The sequence below is a fragment of the Corythoichthys intestinalis genome, chromosome 13, assembly GCF_030265065.1.
Source record: "Corythoichthys intestinalis isolate RoL2023-P3 chromosome 13, ASM3026506v1, whole genome shotgun sequence".
NCBI classification, from domain to species: domain Eukaryota; kingdom Metazoa; phylum Chordata; class Actinopteri; order Syngnathiformes; family Syngnathidae; genus Corythoichthys; species Corythoichthys intestinalis.
The window spans coordinates 45,761,888-45,778,014 of NC_080407.1; the positions used below are offsets into that span (position 1 = coordinate 45,761,888).

A 16,127-nucleotide genomic window follows, 5' to 3' on the forward strand; every position below is an offset into this window, starting at 1 on the left:
TGCTTAAATCCCAGAATTCTTCATAGAAATGGACGTAAAACAGTCTCAATTCTTGGGTCCAAGCAAAAAAAACGTGCATTTAGTGTTTATTTTATGTAAATATGTTGAAGTACAATGCTGGTCTATTAGTGAACGTAGCTAGCAGCCGCCTGACGTAAACAGATTTTCTGGTGAAAATTCTTGTGAATAAACGTTTAAATCCTCGAATTCTTCATAGATATGAACGTAAAACAGTCTCGATTCTTGGTTAAAGGCAAAAAAAAACGCGCATTTACCGATTATTTCACGTAACTATGTCGAAGTACGATGCTACTCTGTTAGCGAATGAGGCTAGCGGCCGTCTGACGTAAACAGAGCTTTTCTGGTGAAAATCCTTGTGAATAAATGCTTAAATCCCCGAATTCTTCATAGTTATGGACGTAAAACAGTCTCGATTCTTGGTTACAAGCAAAAAAAACGTGCATTTAGCGTTTATTTTACGTAAATATTTCGAAGTACAATGCTACTCTGTTAGCGACTGAGGCTAGCGGCCGCCTGACTTAAACAGAGCTTTTCTGGTGAAAATTCTTGTGAATAAATGCTTAAATCCCAGAATTCTTCATAGATATGGACGTAAAACAGTCTCGATTCTTGGTTTAAAAAAAAAAAAAAAAAGTGTAGTTAGCGTTTATTTTATGTAAATATGCCGAAGTACAATACTACTCTGTTAGCGAATGAGGCGAGCGGCCGCCTGATGTAAACAGAGCTTTTCTGGTGAAAATTCTTGTGAATAAATGCTTAAATCCCAGAATTCTTCATAGAAATGGACGTAAAACAGTCTCAATTCTTGGGTCCAAGCAAAAAAAACGTGCATTTAGTGTTTATTTTATGTAAATATGTTGAAGTACAATGCTGGTCTATTAGTGAACGTAGCTAGCAGCCGCCTGACGTAAACAGATTTTCTGGTGAAAATTCTTGTGAATAAACGTTTAAATCCTCGAATTCTTCATAGATATGAACGTAAAACAGTCTCGATTCTTGGTTAAAGGCAAAAAAAACCGCGCATTTACCGATTATTTCACGTAACTATGTCGAAGTACGATGCTACTCTGTTAGCGAATGAGGCTAGCGGCCGTCTGACGTAAACAGAGCTTTTCTGGTGAAAATCCTTGTGAATAAATGCTTAAATCCCCGAATTCTTCATAGTTATGGACGTAAAACAGTCTCGATTCTTGGTTACAAGCAAAAAAAACGTGCATTTAGCGTTTATTTTACGTAAATATTTCGAAGTACAATGCTACTCTGTTAGCGACTGAGGCTAGCGGCCGCCTGACTTAAACAGAGCTTTTCTGGTGAAAATTCTTGTGAATAAATGCTTAAATCCCAGAATTCTTCATAGATATGGACGTAAAACAGTCTCGATTCTTGGTTAAAAGCAAAAAAAAACAAAAGTAGGTAGCGTTTATTTTACGTAAATATGTCGAAGTACAATGCTACTATGTTAGCAACTGAGGCTAGCGGCCGCCTGATGTAAACAGAGCTTTTCTGGTGAAGATTCTTGTGAATAAATGCTTAAATCCCAGAATTCTTCATAGATATGGACGTAAAACAGAAAGAGATACAGACCCCCTTAAGATATAAAAGTTGTCAGTCGACATAGCCTCACAAATGTTATGAAAATATTTGATAAAGAATGAAAATTTATCTCGTGTTGCTTTAAAGGCCCCCTGAAAGACAACCTAAAAACGATGCCACCCCCGCCACCACGATGAGTTTGACACCCCGGCTGTAGATGATCTGGGATTTAATCGGGTGAAGGTGCTAACAGCTAAACCAATCGGGAGCGAGTGCCGGTGTGGAGGTGACCCTGCATGGTTGCGTGAGCGATTGAAGGGGAAAAAATCATCGCCTTCCCGTACCTGCGTGTTTGCGCGTGTCAACGTTCCCCGCAGAAATTCGTCACGCGCAAACACGCACATGGTTGCTTCATTGTTTTGTCACAGTCGTCGTCTTGGTCATCTTCTCGATTCGCCGTCTTTCAAACGGTTCTGTCCCTCTTGTGCCCGTCGTCCTTCCAGGTCCATGCTGAGCAGCCACGCGGATAAATCCGAGAAGACGTCCGGCGGCGTGCTCTCCTCCTCTTCTAACAATGACGAGAACAACTCCTCACCAGGATCCGGGAACACCGGTAAGCATGGCCAGAAGAAAGAATATGCAAAGTATTAAGAGTTACAGTGTGAAATAGTCGCAACTTGAGTAGATCAAGAGCAAATGCAGGCTATAGGCAAGCTAGGCAGTTACCTAGGGCGCCATCTAGTGGAGGGGGCGCCAAATTGCTTTGAAGAAAAAAGTACCCTAGATTTCCTGAAAGTTTTCATCTTTTTTATAAAGTGAATAATGCTGGTCACTTACTTCAGCCCCAGGACACCTGGGCGGCACCATACAACTGTTGTTGTGGAAGCTGCTTTAGATGTTCTTCCAAAAGTGCACGGGGTCAAAGAGCTGCTTGTTGCCGTCGGTGTAGGGGTTTGTGTAGGACCATGGTGTTTCACTGAAAGTTATTAGATTGAAATATTACATCAAATAAAACGCGTAAAAGCTGATTGTTTTTTGATATGTATGCGGAAATAAAGTCTAAAATAAAATCTAGAGATACAAAATCCAACATGGCCGCCGTAGCAAAACAGTGAGGTTTTCATGTTGAAATTCTTGTGAATAAATGCTTAAATCCCTGAATTCTTTATAAATATGGACGTAAAACGGTCTTGATTCTTGGTTAAAAGCAAAAAAACACATGCAGGTAGCATTTGTTTTACGTAAATACTGCGAAAGAGCGGCTCGTCTTTAAGTTCGCTGTAGCGCCACCTTACCACAAGTCCACAGCAAAGAGCTTTTTACGTTGAAATTCTTGTGAATAAATGCTCAAATCATTGAATTCTTTATAGATATGGACAAGTCAAGTGGTTATCAGGAATTCAAACAAACAGAAGCCCGGTAGGCTAACGCTAGCGGCTATCGCTACAAGCAAACCTGATGGAGTCGGGCTTAGGGGAGCTTCGCTAAACTTTCACCCGACATTAAGTAGATTCTTGGCGGCCTCCAAACTGGCTTTCACCCGCTTTCCACATTGGTTCTCACGATTTCAGGAGAAGGTGCTTTCTACTGGTAGCCAGGTCACACGCTAACGCTAGCAGCTAACGCTATAAAATGAACGTCATGGAGTCGGATAGCGGCTCTAACCTTGTCAAAACGCCTTGTCAATTTTTTTTTTTATCAAGTTTAACTAATAAGTTGCCATTGATGGTGATAAGACTACTAGTGATAAACTTATAGGCAGGAATGAAGGTGCGATTGAAACAGCACGAAAGCGGGCGGTCGTAGTTCATTTGGGCCCAAGCACCGAGTGGTGCGAGAGCCCCATTGTAATGCAAAGGATTATTTTTAAAAATTTTTCTTTAGGGCAAATGAAAATGGACAAATTGGAGGCCTTAACATGCTTGAAAAGGCCGCAGAGTTTGCACATCCATACGACTTGGAGTAAATTTCGATTATTTTGCAACGTTGCGAAAAAAAAACATAACAAAATGGCTCAGTGGCGCACCCTTGAATTTTTCAAAAAAACATCTCTTATTATGTTTTTCCCAATATAGAGTGTTGAAATTTGGGGAGTTGATACCTTGTGCAAAACTGCTTCAAAAAGTCTGTTACACCCAAATTCCAAACCCAACAGGAAATCACGTATTTTGGATTGAATGTGAATTATACATCAAGTTACAGGGTGCATATCTGAAACCTTGGCGCCTAGCGAGTTAGTTGGATCCTCCTCAAAATTGGTGAGACTGTTCATGAGACATGAGCTTGAAAGTGATGAAAATGGTGAGTTTTCATTCATGGGCCTGACCTGGGCTGTCGCAGTCAATTGGTTCAAAGCTTCACCGTGGTTCATTTGCTCTTTGGCGGCATCAAGTGGTCTTTGAAGCCCATTCTATGCAAGTGCCAGTAAATTACGGTAAAAGTGTTATTTCTTGCCGTCCTCGCAGGCGGCACGGGCACGCCTCCCGCCATTGCCGGCCAGAAGGACACGGCCAAGCCTCGCTCGCTACGCTTCACCTGGTCCATGAAGACCACGTCGTCCATGGAGCCCACGGAGATGATGCGCGAGATCCGCAAGGTGCTGGACTCCAACAGCTGCGAGTACGAGCTACGCGAGCGCTACATGCTGCTGTGCGTGTCGGGCAACCCGGCGCGCGACGACTTTGTCCAGTGGGAGATGGAAGTCTGCAAGCTGCCGCGCCTCTCCCTCAACGGCGTGCGCTTCAAGCGCATCTCGGGCACGTCCATGGCCTTCAAGAACATTGCCTCCAAGATCGCCAACGAGCTCAAGCTGTGAGCGGAGATTGACGAACGGACAGAGGAGAAGGAGGAGAAGAGGGAGGAGCTTTCCAGCAGGGGCAACGAGGAAGGGGGGGTCCATTTCAACTCTTTTAGCGCCACTGACGATGATAGACGTCCAATCATAGGCTACATCATGGCCAGAGGAAGAACAAATGTTATTTTTTTTAACTCATCGGCTGCCATTGACGGCAATATTAGTCCAATCCATCCGAAGCGGGAAGGTCGATGCCCTCCCACTTCAAACTGATTGGATGTCTAGTTGCGCTAAACTCATTTAAAGAGTTTTAATTTAATCTAGTAAACTAAAGAACCCGGCTAGCGGCGTGCTAGCCTAGCATAGCAGATCTCAACGTGTTTGTCACTAGAGATTGGACGTCTATCGCCGTCAACGGCAGCTAGCGAGTTAAAGAACACGTTCGAAGCAGGGCTATCCGTTCTGACCTTACTTTCTTGAGATTTTTGCTTTTTTTCAACGCTCTTCTGCATGTCGGATCTCTCACTTCCGAGCTATTTATTCCCCCTTTATTTTTATTTTCTTTGTGAAAGCGGCCATCTCAGGACAGGACTTTCTACGAAGGATCGAACCGGGGATAGTTTCGGAGGCCTTCTCGGACCCCTGCTCTGACTCGACTTTCCTCCTCCCAGATTCCTCAAGTCAGGCCAGGCCAGTTAGACTTGATGGTAATACCCAAAAGAAAATGTGTATTCTCGTTTTATGGCTTTTATTTTTTTGTTTTTTTCAACACACTCGTGCACTGGAAAAGAGGGGTAACCCAGCTCGCACCCTGCAATTGATCACCCTCCCCCGTTATCTCGTTTGACTGCTCCCAAAGAGTAAAACGCGTAGATATCGCATATATAAGACTAGACGTGGCGGCCATCTTACGTCAGAGGTGTGTTGAGAGATACTGAAGTTCTCCCTTTGGTATTGGGACTAAAAATCCTCGAAATTTTCGATGCTACTTTAAAAACTCTTCAGATTATTATTTTTTAACCTCGTTTTAAAAAAAACTCAAAATAAATTGGACATTTAGCGCGCTTAATATCATGCTAATGAATTAAAAAATGGCCGAGATTCAATGAGTTTATCACTAGGTGACATCAATTGGACGTCTGTCGCTGTCAATGGCAGCCAATTTAAAAGCACTGCAGTTGGTTGTGATAAAAGGTTATGCTAAAAGGGGGCGTGGCTTAAATTAGCACTAGGTTGGCGTTGGTTGCACATTTGAACTGGAAAGGAAATTAACATTTTTTTCGGTGGCTAAATTGTTGTCAAACTATTTTTTTTTTAACTAATGGCTGCCATTGACAGCGCTCGACATCCAATTTAAATATCGTATCTGGATGCGGTACTTTTTGACAAGCCTAAGCTGAGCGATTTCCTCTACTATAATACTCTTGTTGAATTTGTGATCGATTCACAAACATCATGCATTTATAATGAACTGTAATAACGCAACTTTGTTTAGCTCATCGGCTGCGCTAGACGTCCAATCAAAATATCGTATCTGGATACGATACTTTTGACAAGTCTAAGCTGAGTGGGTTCTAACACTGAAATACTTTTAACTTGCTGAATTTGTGACCGATTCACAATTAGTTGGTCTGTTAACAACGCAACTATAATTAACTCATTGGCTGCCATTGGCTGCGCTAGATGTCCAATCGAAATATCGTATCTGGATGCGATACTTTTAAGTGACTTCCTCCACTAAAATACCCTTAACTTGAATTCGTAACCGATATACAAACAGTTCGTCCAGTTACAACGAACTGTAACAATGCAACTATGATTAGCTCATTGGTTGCGCTAGACGTCCAGTTGAAATATCGTATCCGCGTGCGATACTTTTGAGCGACTTCCTTCACTAAAATACCCTTAACTTGCCGAATTAATGACCGATTTACCAACAGTTGGTCTGTTTATAACGAACTGAAACAACGCAATGATGATTCGCTCCTTGGTTGCCATTGACTATGCTAGACGTCAAATCGAAATATTGTATCTAGATGCGATACTTTTGAGCGAATTCCTCCACTAAAATACCCTTGCAAAATTCATCACCGATTTACAGTTTGTCCATGTACAACAAATTGTAATAACGCAGCTATGATTAGCCCAATGGTTGCCATTGACTGCTCTAGATGTCCAATTGAAATATCGTATCTGGATGCAATACTTGTGATTGACTTCCTCCACTAAAATACCCTTAACTTGAATTCGTAACCGATATACAAACAGTTCGTCCGATCATAACGAACTGTAATAACACAATTTTGACTAGCTCATTGACTGTGCTCGATGTCCAATCGAAATATCGTATCCGGATGCGATATTTTTGAGGGAGTTCCTCCACTAAAATACCCTTAAATTGAATTCATAACCGATCTACGAACTGTTTGTCAGTTTGCAACGAACTATAACAACGCAACTATGATTAGCTCTTTGGCTGCCATTGGCTACGCTAGACATCCAACCGAAATATCGTATCCGGATGCGATACTTTTTGACAAGCCTCAGCTGAACACTTGCTGAATTAGTAACCAATTTCCAAACAGTTCATCCGTTTGTAATGAACTGTAGCATCACAACTATGATTTGCTCATTGGCTGCCATTGACTACGCTAGACGTCCAATCGAAATATCGAATCGGGATGCGATACTTTTGAGCAACTTCCTCCGCTAAAATACTCTTAATTTACTGAGTTCGTGACCGATATACAAACAGTTTGTCCGTTTACAACGAATTGTATCAACGCAACTATGATAGCTCATTGGTTGCCATTGACTGCGCTGGATGCCCAATCGAAATATCGTATCCGGATGTGGTGCTTTTTGAAAAGCCTCAGTTGGGCAAATTCCTCCACTAAAATACTCTTGCTAAGTTTGTGATCGATTTACAAACAATTGGTCCGTTTATAACAAACTGTAACAACGCAATGATGATTAGCTCTTTGGCGGCCATTGGCTACGCTAAACATCCAATCGAAATATCGGATCCGGATGCGATACTTTTTGACAAGCCTCAGCGCTAGACGTCCAATCAAAATATCGTACCTGGATGTGATACTTTTGAGTGACTTCCTCCACTAAAATACCCTTAACTTGCCAAATTCGTAACAGATTTACTAACAGTTTGTCCATTTACAACAAATTGTAACAACGCAGCTATGATTGGACCGTTGGTTGCCATTGACTGCGCTAGACGTCCAATCGAAATATCGTATCCGGATGCGATACTTTTGAGCGACTTCCTCCACTAAAATACTCTTCACTTACTGAGTTCGTGACCGGTCTACAAACAGTTTGTCCGTTTACAGCGAACTGTAATAACGCAACTATGATTAGCTCATTGGTTGCTATTGGCTGCGCTAGACCTCCAATCGAAATCTGGATGCCATACTTTTGATTGACTTCCTCCACTAAAATACCCTTAACTTGAATTCGTAACCAATTTACAAACAGTTTGTCCAATCATAACGAACTGTAATAACGCAACTTTGACAAGCTCATTGACTGCGCTAGACATCGAATTGAAATATTGTATCCGGATGCGATGTTTTTGAGCGACTTCCTCCACTAAAATACCCTTAAATTGAATTTGTAACCGATTTACAAACAGTTGGTCTGTTTATAACGAACTGAAACAATGCAATGATGATTAGCTCATTGGTTGCCATTGGCTACGCTCGACATCCAATCGAAATATCGTATCTGGATGCGATACCTTTGAGCGAATTACTCCACTAAAATACCCTTGCTGAATTCGTAAAGGATTTACAGTTTGTCTGTTTACAACGAATTGTAACAACGCTACTATGATTAGCACTTTAGCTGCCATTGGCTACACTAGACGTCCAATCGAAATATCGTATCCAGATACGATACTTTTGACAAACGTAAGCTGAGCGACTTCATCCACTAAAATACTCTTAACTTGCTGAATTTGTGACCGATTTACAAACAGTTCGTCAGCTTACAACAAACTGTAGCAACGCAACTATGACGGTAGACGTGCAATCGAAATATCGTATCCGGATACGATACTTCTGACAACCTTCAGCTGAGCGATTTCCTGCATTAAGATACTCTTAACTCACTGAATTCGTTGATACCGAACCGGAAAAACCTAACTACGTTTAGCTGATTAGCTTCTGTTTATGGCACTAGCTATAATTTCGATTTACAATCCCTGACACAAAATGGCCGACAAACGACGTCTAGGTATATATATCTACGATATCTGCGGAAGCGAATTCTCGTACGTTTTGATTTGACGATATATTTTTTTGCGTGGTTCTAATAACTTTGTGCAACGCGTGCGGTTTTTCTGTTTTCGTCCCGGGCGGGGGTCACGTCACTTCGAATCACGGCTGCCTTTCGGTCGAGAAGCTTAACTTCACGGAAATTCCCCCCGACACGATCACGGAGAGGGAGCCACGTGCGGCTCCGGAGCCGCAAAGCGTCAAAACACACACTGGGATGTGGTGGGACGAGGCTCGCCGGCGTCGCGCTAACACGATGACACACTGTCGTTATTTTGAGTTCTTCAAGTCAGTTTTTCTCGCAAACTTGATCTTTGTATTAAGGTGCTGGGTATCGTATTCTAATGATTATTCTGGCTGTTGCTGTTATATTATCTCTTTCAGGGTTTTTTGATTTGATCTCGCGTTATTTTTGGTTGTTTTTTTGTTGCAACATTGCTGTAATTTACGTTGATTTTTGTTTGTTTTTTTCAATGTGTTTTTGAGCAAACTGTAACTGTAGTGGTGGGTTTGGGGGGGTCTTCAGCTCATGAAATGTATGTTTTTTTTGTGCAGATTCAATGAAAACTTAACAATGATAGTAATAAAACAATGATATCATGATCACGTGACCTTGAAATGCCTAGTGTTCGAGGTTTTTTTTCCCCTTTAATTTATTGTGGAAAAGTGCTTTTATTTTTGAAAGTCACTTCCTGTCCCTCCCACTTCACTCGAAGACGGAAGTGCTGTCGAAACCACCTGAGCCGCGCAGGACGTCACTCAAAAAGTATGTTTGACATTTTCGTGCATAAATTGTCATAAACTGTTGATATTCTCATGTTAATATTATTATAAATTATGTAGTATGTACTAGAATTGTAGTATTCCACGACAGTGTGGTTAGCAAATGAGTATATGCTAGCATGATGTGTTATGTGTTGCTAGCTTTTGACCACACACATTTTGAAATGATTGTTTTAGATGGGGATCGTTAACCCCCAAAAAAATCAGAAATAACCTCATTTAAGCTTGGATAGCATATTAAATCTCTTTAGAATTCAGAACCTGTCCTCAGAAATTGAGGACATATTTTATTAGAAAGCTTTTTCATGACAAAACAGCATTTAAAATGTGATAAACATGTTTTTTCGTTCAAGAAATGTCATACTCTTGTCAGTGGTTCCCAAACATTTTTGACGAGGGAGGTCCCTCATCGGGCCATTATTCAGAGAGTATGAATCAGGTGAAAAGTTTTTAATTTAAAAAAATAATAATTTTAAGGGCTAAAAAGTTATAAAATAATCCAGAAATGCAATGGCATTGCCAAAAAACACAAAAATATATGTTTTTATACTCTGCAACAGGGGTGATGTTGATGTGAATTTTATCTGATCTTTGTCAAAATCACACAGATGAAAAAACTGTCTGCTTTAACTAAAACAACCCAATCATTTTAGGGTTTCATATTTTAATGAAGATAGTATGCAAACAATGACAGAAAGGGGGGAGGGGTAAGTAAGTGAACCATCACATTTAGTATTTTGTGGCTTAACTTCAACCAAATGCTTCCCGGAGCTGCAGATCAGTCTGGCACATCCATCAGGACTAATCTTTGCCCATTCTCATCTTCAAAACTGCTGTAGTTTAGTCAGATTCCTGGGATGTCTGCCATGAATCCTTGTCTTTAGGTCATGCCACAGCATCTCAATGGGGTTCAAGTCTGGGCTTTGACTTGGCCACTTCAGAATGTGAATTTTGTTATTCTGAAACCATTCGGAAGTTAATTTACTTCTGTGTTTTGAATCATTGTCTTGTTGCAGCCTTCATCCTCTTTTATAGCTTCAAGTGTCTGACAGACGGCCTCAGGTTTTCCTGCAAAACATCCCGATAAACTTTCGAATTCACTCTTCCATTAAGTTGTCCAGGCCCTGAGGTAGCAAAACAGCCCCAGATCATGATGCTCCCTCCACCGTACTTCACGGTGGGGATGAGGTGTTGTTGTTGGTGAGCTGTTCCATTTCTCCTCCACACATGACGTTGTGTGTTCATTTCACAACGCAAAATTTGGAAATACACGTTTTTTTTGTTTGTTTTACAAGTAAAAATTAGTCATTTTACAGGTATATTTTTTTTTATTTTAAAACTAGGTTACGAGTATCTTTTTTGGCTCATAAAACTCGACAAGAATATGACAAAACGTGTGCACTTGTAATTGGTAATTTTTAACCTGTAGTGAAGAAAAAACACCTGTAGAACAACAACAAAAAAAATACTTGCAAACAGAAAAAAACAACTTGTAGAACAATTGAGTTTTTTTTCATGTGTACTTTACAACGCAAAATTTGGAAATACAAGTGTTTTTTAGTTAAAATTGTAAATTTTACAGGGATAATTTTCATTTTACAACCTCACTTCTTTTGGCACTATTCTATCTCCATATCCGCGCCACCTAGCATCGCATTTGCAAAGGCGTCACAACCCCCTTCCCCTACTCCCGGTCTGCTCTTTCCATGTCTCTTGACATTTCTCGCGTCATTCAACCAACGTAGTAACGCATAGTAACGCACAGCCATTTGTATGTACTACGTTTGCGCTAGTTGTTAGCACACTCCTCTGTTATTGAGAAAGTGTACGCTCTGTCAGCCTCGACGGAGGGGCTGTGATTGACGTCATCACTCAAAGTTAATATCTCAATATCTATAAAACGATAGCAGCACAAACAAGCAAAAACGTAGCACAAACAATTGACATCTTTTTTGTATTTGCATCTGATAGGGGGCCCGCTTAACTGAGGTGTTTAGCTTGCATGGTTAACTTGGAGCTCTTGAAGGTGCAGCGATCATGAAACCCCGACTACACGTCGTGGTTGACCCCATGGGCTGGCTGTGCATCAGCGCCGTGTTTGGGATCTGGCTCTACAACTCCTTCTTCGTCCCTGAGCTCGTCCTGCTGCCGCACTACCGAGAAGGCCACATTCCTTGGATTCTAGTCATTTGTAAGGACAATCCTGGAAGGCAGACGGTCAGTGATTCCTTGTTCACGGCGATCTGTGTTTTTCAGGTTATTACGCCGCTTCGGCACTCTGCATCGCGGCGTTGTTTAGGGCCTCCACGGCGGATCCCGGCCATCTTCCCACAAACCCCAATATACCTCACTCGGGTATGGTGACATCTAGGAATTGTGGTCTATTCCGCCGATGCTTATTGTGCTGTTTTCAGAGCGGCAGCACTGGGAAATGTGCAACAAGTGCAACCTCATGAGACCTAGAAGATCCCATCACTGTAGTCGTTGTGGACATTGTGTGCGAAGGATGGACCACCACTGTCCTTGGTAACTCGGAACCCTTCTCAATAGATCAGTTTGTGGTTTAAAACTTGAAATACAAGGAATTCCTTTCAGGATCAATAACTGTGTGGGAGAAGACAACCACTGGCTCTTCCTGCAACTCTGCTTCTACACACAAGTCCTTAGCGGGTTCACGCTGGTGCTGGACTTTTGTCAGTACTATTACTTCCAGCCTCTCACGCAGCTAGACCAGGTAGCCGAATGGAATTGTAATTGAAAATGAATTGGACCATAGACTTCATAACCTATTGACATAAGACAGGAAACGGGGCCTATTTTCAAAAACTTCAAATTTTTTCAAAACCAAAGCTGCTACCGACCTAAAACCAAAACTGGCACTTACCTTAGCCATATATTAGTCTCTATGAGCAGCGGCATCAAAAAATTCAAAGTCGTTCCCTTATAAAATACCGATTAATTATTTTTTATATAAGTATAACACAATTTAAAATGGCTATAAAAGTCTCAGATTTTACACTAGATGCACAAAAATCACCAAATGCAGAGATAATCACCTATATTTTCAGGATCAATAGCAATATTTAGCATGTCATTTTTGGCCAAAATAGCCACTTCATTTTTTTAAAATTTACTGCTAAGTTCTCAACAGCTAATAAATTACTCAATTTAACATCAGAAACTTGACACTTAAGGAAAACATGCAGAATCAATTATAACTAATACGTAAATAGATTATTAATAAATTCTATGTACAATCACAACTTATTATAGTCTAGAATAGCCCTTTATTATCATTATACACCATATACTGTTAGCGAATGGGGCTAGCGGCGGCCTGATGTAAACTGAGCTTTTATGGCGAAAATTCTTGTGAATAAATTCTTGAATCCCCGAATTCTTCATAGATACGGATGTAAAACAGTCTTGATTCTTGTTTAAAAGCAATGAAACTGTGCAGTTAGCGTTTATTTTACGTAGATTGTCTAAGTACAATACTACTCTGTTAGCGAATGAGGCTAGCTGCCGCCTGGCGTAAACAGCTTTTCTGGCAAAAATAATTGTGAATAAATGCTTTAAATCCCTGAATTCTTTGTAGATATGGGCGTGAAACAGTCTCGGTTCTTGGTTAAAAGCAAAGAAACCGTGGAGTTAGCGTTTATTTTACGTATATATGTTGAAGTACAGTGCTACTCTGTTAGCGAATGAGACTAGCTGCTGCCTGACGTAAACAGAGCTTTTCTGGTGAAAATTCTTGTGAATAAATGCTTAAATCCCCAAATTCTTCATAGATATGGACGTAAAACAGTCTTGATTCTCGGTTAAAAGCAAAGAAACTGTGCAATTAGAGTTTACGTATATATGTCAGAGTACAATCCTACTCTGTTAGCGAATGAGGCTTGCAGCCGTCTGACGTAAACAAATCTTTACTGGCGAAATTTATAGTGAATAAATGCTTAAATCCTCGAATTCTTCATAGATATGGACGTAAAACCGTCTCCATTCTTGGTTAAAAGCAAAGAAACTGTGCAGTTAGCGTTTATTTTACCTATATATGTCTGAGTACAATGCTACTGTGTTAGGGAATGAGGCTAGCGGCCACCTGATGTAAACTGAGCTTTTCTGGTAAAAATTCTTGTGAATAAATGCTTAAATCCCTGAATTCTTCATAGATATGGACGTAAAACAGTCTTGATTCTCGGTTATAAGCAAAGAAACTGTGCAGTTAGCGTTTATTCTACGTATATATGTCGAAGTACAATGCTACTCAGTTACCGAATGAGGCTAGCGGTCACCTGACGTAAACAGAGCTTTTCTGGCGAAAATTCTTGTGAATAAATGCTTAAATCCCCAAATTCTTCATAGACATGGACGTAAAACAGTCTTGATTCTCGGTTAAAAGCAAAGAAACCATGCAGTTAGTGTTTATTTTACGCAAATATGTCGAAGTACAATGCTACTCTGTTAGCTAATGAGGCTAGCGGCTGCCTGACGTAAACAGAGCTTTTCTGGCGAAAATTCTTGTGACTTAATGCTTAAATCCCCAAATTCTTCATAGATATGGGCGTAAAACCGTCTCCATTCTTGGTTAAAAGCAAAGAAACCGTGCAGTTAGCGTTTATTTTACGTATATATGTCTGAGTACAATGCTACTCTGTTAGCGAATGAGGCTAGCGGCCGCCTGATGTAAACAAAGCTTTACTGGCGAAAATTCTTGTGAATAAATGCTTAAATCCCCGATTTCCCCGACGCAACAAATGACAGAGTTTCACGTCAATAGGTAATGAATTCTATGATTGGATGTCTAATGCTGTTAATGGCAACTGATGAGCCAACATAAACACTATTCTACTAGAAGATGCTAGTCGCACCTCTACATTTAACCGTGCGCTTTTTGCCCGCCCGGCAGGAGAAGTTCACTACGCGACACGAGCTAGCGCTGTTGCGGACCTCTGCGCTCACGGGCGTGATCATGTTCGGCGGAATCTCGGCGTTGTTTTACTCTCAACTGGTGGGCGTCATCTCGGTGAGGCTAGTTTCATTTTCCATGTTTCGGGATCGTCGCGGTACGCTCGTTCAAACGCAACCTTTCCCGTCGCAGGATACCACCACAATCGAGATGATGACACGGTTTTCCGGCGAACTGTAAGACTGCGAGATTTTCTCGGTGATGTCTTCTTCTTCTCCCCTAACGTTGGCTTTTTGGCATCCGCAGTGGTGGTCCGAAGAGATCGTGGCGGGGGGCGCTGGCCGAAGTGTGTGGCACCCGCTGGAAGGCGCTGTGGTTCGTGCCGCTCCGAAGCAGACGGGCGCTCCCGAACGGCGGCCATTATGTGTAGCCTCATTCACAAAACCACCAAAGTAGTCTGCTAACGCTAACCTCAAGCACGTCAACGAGGCGTCTACGAGAAAAAAACTCATTGGTATGAGAGTCCATCTTGGCCAGTGGAAGGATACATTTTATTTAATTTTTAAAGGCTGCTGCTAACATGCTAATTGATAATCATAAACATACTGTAATTTTTGGACTATAAACCGCTACTTTTTCCCTCATTTTGAAACCTGTAGCTTATAGTCCAATGCGGAGGTTAATGGGTAACACCAAATGCTTCTTGAAGCTTCATTGCTTCAAGAAGCTTCATTTGGCCATCACTTCTCCCTTGGGGAAGACAGTCAACATCTGCTGCCACCTGCTGTCAACACTGTTGTCGTCCAGCATGCCTCCTAGCATGCATTGCAGCGCTAGAGATGTAAATAACAATCAAAATTCATGTTCTTTGCCAATTTTTTCTTCAGTTACTGTTCCAGTTGTTTCATTAATTACTAGTTACGGTATTCGGTAACACTTTATTTGACAGTGGCACCAAAAGACTGTCATAAAACCAAGTGAAACATCGTGAAGCTTTGAACCAATTGGCTGCAAAGCTTCATTGCTTCAAGAAGCTTCATTTGGCCACCTGCTTTCAACACTGTTGTCATCCAACTTGCCTCCTAGCATGCAATGTAGCACTACAGATGTGAATAACATTCAAAATTCATGTTCTGTGCTAATTATGTCTTCAGTTACTGTTTCAGTTGTTTCATTAATTGCTAGTTATGGTATTCGGTAACACTTTATTTGAGAGCGGCGTTTTAAGACCAAATGAACCACCATGAAGCTTGAAACAATTGGCTGCAAAGCATAATTATGACATGACACTATCCTGGGCATTATAATGAATGCTTATGACGGATGTCATTAAGTCTCATCCGGCAAATTACGTCACTAACTCCATTTATGTCCAGCTCGGATATTTTAGATCCATTAAAGAGTGAGTTAATTTGCCAGATGATACAAAATGTCATAATTATGATGGTCTAATGACAGTCTAACTGAAGAAATAATTAGCATAGAACATGAATTTTGATTGTTATTTACATCTGTAGCGCTGTAATGCATCCTAGGAGGCATGTTGCACGACAACAGTGTTGACAGCAGGTGGTAACAGAGGTTGACTGTCTCCCCCAAGGGAGCAGTGATGGCCAAATGAAGCTTCTTGAAGCAATGAAGCTTTGCAGCATGGTGGTTCATATGGTCTTATGACACCACTTTTGGCACCACTGTCAAATAAAGTGTTACAGAATACCGTAACTAACTAGCATTTAATGAAACAACTGGAATAGTAACTGAAGAAATAATTCGCACTAAACATTAATCTTCATAG

At 41.1% G+C, this 16,127-nt stretch overlaps 2 protein-coding genes across 16 annotated transcripts in view; both read left to right on the forward strand.

Moving 5' to 3' along the window:
- mark2b (MAP/microtubule affinity-regulating kinase 2b) overlaps positions 1–9,147 on the forward strand; it is a 77,850-nt gene extending 68,703 nt beyond the window's left edge. For 7 of the 12 annotated variants that reach the window (XM_057854037.1, XM_057854039.1, XM_057854041.1 and 4 more), the window contains 2 exons: positions 2,058–2,167; positions 4,020–9,146. In XM_057854037.1, the coding sequence (XP_057710020.1) occupies positions 2,058–2,167; positions 4,020–4,369 (460 nt within the window). In that variant the 3' untranslated portion in view covers positions 4,370–9,146. Of the gene's footprint in view, positions 1–2,057; positions 2,168–4,019 lie in introns of all 12 variants that reach the window. The other 5 variants (XM_057854046.1, XM_057854040.1, XM_057854049.1 and 2 more) reach the window with 2 other exon arrangements.
- Positions 9,148–9,258: 111 nt separating this feature from the next.
- On the forward strand, positions 9,259–15,088 carry zdhhc21 (zinc finger DHHC-type palmitoyltransferase 21). Of its 4 annotated transcripts, none has more exons than XM_057854050.1 (8): positions 9,259–9,406; positions 11,450–11,614; positions 11,680–11,778; positions 11,838–11,949; positions 12,019–12,157; positions 14,333–14,449; positions 14,525–14,568; positions 14,639–15,088. In XM_057854050.1, exons 1-8 carry the CDS (start codon positions 9,259–9,261, stop codon positions 14,760–14,762), a joined length of 948 nt encoding a protein of 315 aa, XP_057710033.1. In that variant the 3' UTR covers positions 14,763–15,088. The 4 variants fall into 4 exon arrangements, with proteins under 4 accessions (XP_057710033.1, XP_057710034.1, XP_057710035.1 ...); XM_057854053.1 differs by having other exon boundaries at positions 9,345–9,406; positions 11,395–11,614; XM_057854051.1 differs by lacking the exon at positions 14,525–14,568.
- Positions 15,089–16,127: the final 1,039 nt, after the last annotated feature.

Excerpts from the sequence above, each read along its gene's own strand:
- zdhhc21 (XM_057854050.1), top strand. The coding sequence starts at position 9,259 with ATGCCTAGTGTTCGAGGTTTTTTTTCCCCTTTAATTTATTGTGGAAAA. Across the intron at positions 11,615-11,679 it reads TCCTTGGATTCTAGTCATTT|GTTATTACGCCGCTTCGGCA; the intron begins GTAAGGACAATC and ends TGTGTTTTTCAG. Across the intron at positions 14,569-14,638 it reads ACACGGTTTTCCGGCGAACT|TGGTGGTCCGAAGAGATCGT; the intron begins GTAAGACTGCGA and ends TGGCATCCGCAG.